This window comes from Triticum aestivum, chromosome 3A (assembly GCF_018294505.1).
Source record: "Triticum aestivum cultivar Chinese Spring chromosome 3A, IWGSC CS RefSeq v2.1, whole genome shotgun sequence".
NCBI classification, from domain to species: Eukaryota; Viridiplantae; Streptophyta; class Magnoliopsida; order Poales; family Poaceae; genus Triticum; species Triticum aestivum.
Window position 1 is genome coordinate 746896226 of NC_057800.1, and position 9563 is coordinate 746905788.

Sequence of the window (9563 nt, forward strand, 5' to 3'; positions counted from 1 at the left end):
GATCTCTCTTATGCCGTGCAGCAGTGCTGCTTGTTCATGCATGCACCGGGCGACTGCCACTTTCAGCTCGTCAAACGCGTCCTCCGGTACTTGCGCGGGACGACACACCTCGGGCTCCAGCTCCATCGGGATACCTCCACCGAGCTCATTGCCTACTCCGACGCCGACTGGGCAGGTTGCCCTGACACGCGCAAGTCGACCTCCGGCTTCTGCGTTTTTCTAGGCAGCAACCTTCTCACATGGTCGTCGAAGCGGCAGAGTACCATCTCTCGGTCTAGTGCCGAGGCCGAGTACCGCGCTGTGGCAAACGCGGTTGCCGAGGCCGTCTGGCTACGTCAACTGCTCGGCGAGCTTCATCAACCTCCCGCGCGAGCTACCGTGGTCTACTGCGACAACATCAGCGCCGTCTACATGTCGAGCAACCCGGTGCAACACCAACGAACGAAGCACATTGAGATAGATCTTCACTTTGTTCGTGAACGCGTCATGTTGGGCGAGCTACGCGTTCTTCACGTCCCAACGAGCTCCCAGTTCGCAGACATCTTCACCAAGGGGCTACCGACGCGCGTCTTTAACGACTTTCGATCCAGCCTCAACATCGGCGAACCCCATGTTTTGGCTGCGGGGGGGTGTTCGACTGCACCACTACAGCGCCCCCAGGAGGATAACCCATCGCACCCGGTCTCTAGCTAGGCTAAATGTCCATACACATCATGTGCCTACGTGCGCCCGCACGCCCTGCATGCCAGGGGTGCCGTTGTACTCTCCCTCTCTCCCTCTCTGTACTTTCTCCATATAAGCCCATCGAGGCTGATGTAAACCGTGTGAGGGAAATATACAACTCAACTTAATGCACCATTCCTTCCATCCCTATTTGCATATCACTCTCGTATCTCGTAATTTAACTCTGGCCATCAAATTTTCAGCAAATAACCCATGAACCACGTTTCACACCATTGGAACCCATTTAGAATATAAATTCAATAGTATATATAAATTTTGGTGGCACGTAATTGATGTTCCGTTTGAGCAAACCGATAGCAAAAATCTAAACCTCAAAATACTCATGGATGGATGGACCACACGCAGCCATAACAATAACGCAGGGAGCAGTACTTCGAAAACCGATGACAAGTCGCGTCGACCGTATATCCTGCATCATATGTCGTAGATAGCAACCTGATATGGCATATGAGGATCCTTCCTTGTAGAAATAAGTATTATACATATCATGTGGTTTGTTTTTTTGTTCTCAACAGCAGAGATGATACGATTGTCATTCTGGATGCGAAGTCTGTTCATTAGCATTGAGTTTAGTTGGTCAACCTTTGAACGCGTGGGTGCCTCACCTCACATTCCAATGCCCGATCCAACATGATGAGGTTCCGGGTGCCTAGCCACATCGATATATCCATCAAGTGGAATCGGAGATAAGAACCTCATCACACTACATTGAGCCAGTCCTAGAGATTGGATCGGAAACCTATTGTTTGACTGTTTATCATCTCACACGTGCATATGACTTCTCCACTGAATTGCATATTTCAGAATCATAGTAGTTATAGCATAAAATATAAACTCTTAATTATGAATAACGGAAATATAATAATACAATATTATTGCCTCTAGGGCATATTTCCAACATACCCCTAAGTGTAGACCAGTCGGAAATAATAAAATCAAGAAATAAATTTTGATTCATTGAGCCGGACACACTTGCAGGTGAGAAGTAGCGTCCACGTGACGCTCGAAAGAGGTAAGCACACTGAAGTTTAATCAGATGAGTAACTTAGTTGTTTCCACATTGGGGATGTGGTCGGAGTCGTTCAATGTAATGGCACGACGAATTAGAGTCCTCAGAGGAGTGAGCTAGATGTTTTAAAAGTCGACGTAGCGACGAGATCAGTGTAGCGTGGTTGTGGTGCGACAAGACAGACGCGACAACCGAGTCCGAGTAGCGACGAAGCTTGTATGTAGAGTGTCCGAGTGATCATGTAACCTGTGTATGAAAAATAGTACATGCCAAAGCAATAATGTTTCAAAATTATTTGTTATGTGCTGACACCATGGTAACTTTGACCCCAATGAGGAGGTTGTTGGAAAACGTACACACCGTATACGTAATAACTCACGCACGAACACTGCGGTAATTTTGACTGGGGGTGGGGTGAGAGTGGAGGAGGTTGTTTGAAAACATACCCCCCCCCCCCACCCGATAACTTTCATGTAAATAGCACGGCAATGTAGAGACCATAGACTTGATAACATATGTACAAACACCGTGGTAACTTTGACCTTGGAGGAGGAAGTTGTTTGAAAATATAAACCTCGATAATTATGTGTAAATAATGGGGTAATATACGAATCGCGGACGTGGTAGCTTGGACACAAACACCATCGTAACTTTGTCTTGCTAAAAAAGTTATTGAAAACGTACCATCGTAACTTATGTGTACATAGCATGATATTATACACACATCAGAGCTGATAACTTACTTAAAAAGGTTGACTAGAGAAAGGTTGGAATACCATTTTTCATGCCTGCTAATTTCTATGAAAAATAGCTTGGTAACTTATATGTCATAGACAAGATAACTTGCGTAGCCCAAGCCTGGCGAATTTTTAGCTAAGTCGTCCGAGCATAGCAATATGGGATTTAGTTTCTAAGGTCTCGTCATGACGAACTTTCTATGTGAAAACAATTTTTTAATTGGACCAACAGTCTGAATTACAAAGCATTTTGAAGTTTCAAATGGAGAGAATCTTGGATAACATCAGCTTTTTATCCTCTAATGCATGCATGCCTGTGCAAATGGGGATAAAGGTTGGAAGAACAATTTTAATGTCCAATTATTTCTATGAAAACAACATGTTAACTTATGTGTTACAGACATGACAACTTACATATCTTAGGCCTGGTGATTTTTTACCCGATTTTTTTTCATCGGAACGTACCGACATGGGATCTAGTTTTGAAGATCTTGTCATGACGAATTTCTATATGAACACAGTTTTGAATCAGACCGATGGTTTGAGCTGCAAAATATTTTAAGTTTTGAAATAAAAAATATTTTGCTAACATCATCTATTTTGTGTTGTAGTTTGCATGTATGCATGGAATCACAAATTGAAACCTGCAGGCTGCATTCCCTTCATCGGCCGCGAATGAGATTAGCAATTAAGGAAAAAGAGAGAATCAGATGTGTGGTTATTAGAAATTAAGGAAACAAAAGATGTGTTTGGAGCTATAACTATCTTTCGACTGTTCGCAAGTTGGCCGTGTCCTTGTTTTAAATAACAGTGGTTGCATATTAGTCATTGATCAAAAAACAGATTTATTCTCCATACAGAAATGATTATCACAGAAATGTTTAAGTGGAAGACGTGGACCAGCTCTTTTACAACATACTCGTATACAACTCCTGTATATGAAGACGTGGAGGACCAGCTCTTTTAGAACATCTACAACTCCCACATGCAGTCGGACTGCTCTTTTTTTTGGTGCTGGAGTTGCTCCCTGTTATAGTCGGACACCATCTAATATGACCCCTAGCATATCATCTTGAGATTTACGAAGTCATCATAGACACCTCATCGTCGACGGAAACGTCTCAACCAACTGAAAGTGCATCACCGGAAATTTTAAAATGAATTCAGGAATAATGCGAGCAACAGGACTTGAACCCTAGTGGGCTGGGGATACCACTCCCTCTAACCATCCAATCATAGGTTGGTTCGCATCACGAACGGGTTTTACTAGCTACCTTATTATGGGTGATGTGTCATATGCCTAAAAAACTGAAACATGTATGCCTAAAAACCTGAAACGTGTTAGATGGGCACAAATTGTACGCTGTCAATGTTGCATGTAACTTTTAGATCTTTTTATCTTCATCATTAAAATTTAAATGAACAGGATATATTTTTAACCGATATGGACAAACGTAATCGCTTGTTCGTCTTCTGTCTTGTAGTAATATAATAGAATCACAATGGATCAAACTCATGTGGGACATTTTCACCAATGTCATGCAGGCAAAATATCGCCACTGGCAAGGTGTAACCAAAAAGATTGCAAAGAATGCAACAGACAGTCTTGAAATTGTTAAAATAACTAAAATACATTCCCAACATTTTCAATCAAGGATTTCAAAAGTCTTTTAAAAGATGTGGCCGGTCTTTGTAAACTTTTAGACAATGTTTACAATGACTCATCACATAAATTAAATAAACCTCGAGGTATGGCCATTTTCCAGCCGTTAACTCTTCTTCAGATTGCTCCAGCCGTAGCACATTAACATTTGCATTCCTTTGGGTATGAGTTACAGGAAGGGAAGATGCAACTTAGTGATATGGATTGTCTATCATACCTATGATACATTTACAAATATTGAATTGTACCCTATTGTTGACATGTATAATTTGACCGCATTGTTCATTGCAGACACCTTATATGGACATGTGCTGAGACATTGTTCTTGTTACATGTAAATGGTCTCATTATATTTGAAAAGAATGCCACATGCCTTCTTGAAACCAACAAATAGGCTCATTATGATTGAAAGAACAAAAAATGTGCAAAACAAGGACTTAAAAGTCAATTTAATCATTGTGTGTAAACAGGCTGATTATATTGGAAAAGAATGCCACAAACCTTCTTGAAACCAATAGACAAGCTCATTGTATTTGAAAGAACAAAAAATAGAAAAATAGGTACTCCAAGGTTAATTTAATTAACAGAATGGATCATTGCATACATTTAAATTGACATTCAAATGTTTAGAGTGACTCATCCCATCAACTAATTTAACCTTGAGATATAGCTGTATCACAGCCAGTCACCCATCCCCAAAGTACTCCATCCATAGCACACTTAACATTCATGTTCTTTCGGATGAGCTGGCGGATGGGGAAACCTGCACCTTGCTGGTATGGGTTTCCTTCTCGCATCCTTTATGATGTACCCGGATGACCGCACACCGCCGTCCCAATGCTATGTCACCCGCGAATGTAGAACCTTCCCCCTCGTCCAGCTGCTTTCCGTGTTTTCCTCTGTTTTTTGCCGCTCGCACACCTATATAGTACCGCCTCGAATTGGCCATTTCCGGCGAGCAAACACTGCACATACTAGTCATCGGCCATGGTTGGTCCGAAAATCAGCACCTACAACAACATCGACCAGAGATGGAATCCCCTGATTTCCAGCCATGCATCTCCATGCCTCGGCCCCTCGCCGCGTCGCTCCCCACATCACCAATTAGATCCTTCTCCAGAGGAGCTCAAAGCCATACAGAGTGAGGTTTGACAACCACCTGCAGATGCCCTGCGAGCTCCTCGATCAAGAGCATGCTCAATTGATCAAATTCCTGATAGAGATTCCCACCTGTGCGAAATGAGAAGGCAAGAGGCGCAAGAATTTCCTCACTACCTTGGTATCACCGATGGTGTCCCCGAGATAGGGAACCGATGTCGCGAGGCCGGTGATCCACATCGCTAAGTCAATGATCCACTCGCCATCCTTGAAGGCGATTGTCTCGAACTCCGCTCGGAGGCGTTGTGTGTTTGCCTCATGCATGCGATCACGGGAAAGACAATGAGTCATGATCGCAGCCCACACGGTTTTCACGTTTGTCTTCCCCGCGATCATGCTATTCAGCTCCAGCAGAGTGAACGGATCAGCGCCTTCATGATCAGTTGATCCTCCTTCGAAGACACGGTGTCATCCTCGATGGCGACCCATAGGCTTGCGGCATCCATGTTCACCTCCAACACCAATGCCTTGTCAGAGTAGTTCGAGCGGGTGAGCATCGGGAAAGAGAGGTTGGTGCCGCTGCCATTGGGCTCACGGACCACCTGCTACACCATGATCTTGTCACCGCCATCACACCTTGTCCTAATGCCTCCGCGGGTTGGTGAGCGCTGCCGCTCCTACAGTTGTGATGTATTGGTCTGGAAGATTCAATCCTCTGCTATCCTCCACCACTCGGCGTCGCCACCAGAACGGGACTCTGATGTCAATTGTTGGCCGGAACCAGGTCATCACGGCAACGCAAGAACACACACGCTCACGAGCGACAGAGACAAGTCTTGTTGCGCAGCGTGAAACTTGTTATTTTTCTTGCTCTCTTCCTCTCTATCTAATCGATTACAAGTAAAGGTGCAGGACCCACGATCCCTACCGATTCGTGTGATTCCATGAAAGCATTGAGCATGCCACGAGAAACACTGCAAACCGTTTAGCCTATGAGCTAGAAACGCTAACAGGAAAATAGAAAAAAGAGGCGCTGCTGTGGCAGCCTAAAATCGCTGCCATGGGTACCGAAATCCCTGCCAAATGCGTGCCATGGCAGCTAAAAATGCTGCTAGTGCATGAACACGAGTTGCGGCTAGCTTTATTCAACAACCAACACACAGTACAACACTTGGCTGCAAATAAGTACTTGAACAACAAGTAAAGATCACCATAAATTATGAGCATAGTGAGCAAACAACATTTAACAAACAAAATGATAACTTTCTTGTGTATGATATCCCCCTCTAAAGATCTCCATCGATCTCAGAGTTCTTGTAAAAGATATTGTAGTGATAAAGATTCTATACACACATGACCATCATGCATTGATCTCGGTTCGCAAGAGCAAGCAAGATCTCAATTACGAGCTGCACCTGCATTAGTAGCTAGTCCTGGAATAGAAATTGTAGCCGCCGCCACCTCCATCGGCGATATCCCCATACATGCTCCTGCTGCTTGGGTAATTCTGTTGCTGCTGGTGGTGGTCTCCCTTGGCTGGTATCATTGACTGGTGATGTCCTCCACCCTCCTCGCCGTTGTCGCGGCCGCCACTCAGTAGCCCTAGGTGGATCGTGCCATGCATCGCCACCATTGTGGTCGGTATTGCCGCAGCTGGCGGCACAGACATGGTGTGCAGGAACGGGTGGTTGTGCATCTGCACTGCCGCCCTTTGTTCCACGTCGTTCCTGCTCCCCTGGTGGTGGTGGTGGTGGTCCCCACCGTCATCAGGAACGTAGGCGCTGGTGTTCACGAAGAGCAGGCTGTCGGGGAAACTAAGACCAAGGCCTTGTGGGTCGAAGCAGTCGGCCAACAGCGGCGCGCTGCCGAACATCGAGTATTGCAACCCGGAAGGTGCAGTGGCCATGCCGGCGATGCCAGCAGTAATGCTGGGCGTTGTCGGCGTTCTTGTCACAATGGCTTTGGCTGCCGACGCAGCCGTGGGCTTTGCGGTGCGTTTGGCATGGCGATGGCGGTGGTAACTTCCGATGGGGACGTTGCGGAGACCGCCGCCACGGGTCCAGTAGCGGCGGCAGGCGCGGCAGAAGTGGCGGGGCTGGGTGAGGGAGTAGTTGTTGAAGTAGCAAAACTTGGTGTTGGTGGACTCGCAGCGTGGGCAGTTGAGCCCCGGTACCGGCCTCGGCACCCCTGCCAACCGTGCCCGCTCCGACATGGGCATCGGCTTGCTATTCCCGGTACCTCTACCGTCACCGTCCTCGGCAAAGCCGCCACCATCACCACTATGCCCTCTGGCTCCAAGCATGGCCACTAATCCTTCCTGACCATGATTGTTGTTGTTGATGCCTCGTTCATCTCCCGGGCCAGCAGGTGAAGGAGTAGTACTGCTGATTTGCTGCAGCTGCAAATCAAATAGATAGGAACCAAGCATCAGCCAAGATGTATATTCCAATATATATAGGGCAGTCATCAGCAGGATATATATCAAACCCTAGCTTAGCTAGTATACAAACATATTCTCTCTTTTTTTTCTTGTGTGAACAAAATCTTGAGATGATATACAATTAAGTAGCTAGAACCACAAATTAATATGCATACGTGAAGGTGGTTGTGGTTGGTGTTCCAGCAGCTTGATGAATCTAGGAAGCCATGAGGGAAGATCATTGTCGGTGATCTAGACTTCTAGAGAGAGGATCGAGATAGCTGTTGGGAGGAGAGAAGAGATAGTGGGAGGAAGAGACTTGGCAGCAGCAGCAGCAGCAGTAGGAGCTGGGGAAATCAAACGGACTCAGAGAATTACTAATAGCAAAGAAACAAAATGGATTGAGTTTTGCTAAAGCACATCCCGCTATTTAAAAGTATGAAGCTAGAGGAGACAGGGAGGGTCCAGCTCTTGACAGCTTTGAAGGAGAGCGATAGCTAGCCAAGAGGAGAGAGAAAAAGGACATCATCCGCTAGTTATTGTTATCCATATTTGCAATTTTCGCTTTTTTTTTCATGATGAGTGCTGCTCACGTTGCTGACACTGCTACCCATGCTACCTTGCTGGTGCCTGCAGTGTCGTTGCTAGCTTGTTGCTACCCATGCTACCTTGTTGTAGTTCATTTGACACCGCATAACAGTCATGGCTCAGAGTGAAATGGAACTACTATCTATCTATCTATCTATCTATCTATCTATCTATCTATATCTCTCATGAATCTCTCTCCCAAAAAGAAAAAAAAATGTCATGGATATTTCCCTCACGCTGAAATGTCTCAATCTCTCACGTGTAAAAAGCTCTCACGTACGCATTTCTCTCCCTCAACCCAACTCTGACAACCTCTGTGTTAAAGACAAACTCTAACAACGTCTCAATTATCTCTTCAAAACAGATAAAACTCTCACAATTATACCTCTCGTCAAAGTCGGAAACTCCTATCATATCATAGTACATGGTTTAGATCTAACAGAAAGGTGTAACAGCTCCCGGGTGCCTAGGCACCCTCCATGAACAGTAAATTCAGAAAAATGGAAAAAGAATTCAAAAAATTCTGAAACTTTGCAACATCAAAGATGGTCAAACTTTGCAGGTTCTTGCAAGTTTTCATGCCAAAATATCATTTAGGTAAAGGTGTACAAATGAGTTTCAGATTTAGTCTAAAAATACTTGAAACTTTAAGCACTGAAATCTTTTTCGAGTGTAGAGCTCCTCGAATGGTTTTTTGGCATGAAAACTTGCAAGCACATACAAAGTTTGATCATCTTTGATGTTGCAAAGTTTCAGTTTTTTTTTCAATTTTACTATTCATAGAGGGTGCCTAGGCACCCGGGAGCTGAAATACCACCCTCTTATCTAACCTAGCCGCCATGTTAATTCTACAGGAAAATAGGATAGCACCCACCGTTTCCATCCTTGCCGTTTACCAGCATGGACCTCCGATCAATCGTAACAGATTGACCCCTACTCCTATTGACGCTCTCTCTCTCTCTCTCTCTCTCTCTCTCTCTCTCTCTCTCTCTCTCTCTCTCTCTCTCTTTCTCTCTCTCTTTCTCTCTCTCTCTCTCATGCGTGATGGTTTCACCTTGGAAGCTGCATCAGATCAAGGGCAGTACTCCTGGTCAAGGTCCAGCCTTTCTTGGTGAGCTCCTTGGCTCTCCTCCCCTCGCAAGGTTCAACTCTTCTTTCCCTCTGATATGCACTTCTTTCCCTGATACTTATGCATTTATTTCCCTGATACTTAATTAATGTACATTGCTTTTTACATATTTTCTCCAGTATACACGGATTGCGGCATCAGAATAGTTGACCAGTTAGCTGCAACCGGCCAATCAC

General features: G+C 45.1%; 1 protein-coding gene across 1 annotated transcript; it reads right to left on the reverse strand.

Moving 5' to 3' along the window:
* Nucleotides 1–6671: 6671 nt before the first annotated feature.
* LOC123057364 (dof zinc finger protein DOF5.1-like) lies at nt 6672–7912 on the reverse strand. The gene is made up of 3 exons (XM_044480379.1): nt 7847–7912; nt 7274–7649; nt 6672–6712 (listed from the first exon to the last, which is right to left on the reverse strand). Exons 1-3 carry the CDS (start codon nt 7910–7912, stop codon nt 6672–6674), a joined length of 483 nt encoding a protein of 160 aa, XP_044336314.1.
* Nucleotides 7913–9563: the final 1651 nt, after the last annotated feature.

Excerpts from the sequence above, each read along its gene's own strand:
- LOC123057364 (XM_044480379.1), bottom strand. The coding sequence starts at position 7,912 with ATGATCTTCCCTCATGGCTTCCTAGATTCATCAAGCTGCTGGAACACC. Across the intron at positions 7,650-7,846 it reads CCAACCACAACCACCTTCAC|CTGCAGCAAATCAGCAGTAC; the intron begins GTATGCATATTA and ends TTTGATTTGCAG. Across the intron at positions 6,713-7,273 it reads CCGCAACGTCCCCATCGGAA|GTGGCGGCGGCTACAATTTC; the intron begins GTTACCACCGCC and ends TCGCCGATGGAG.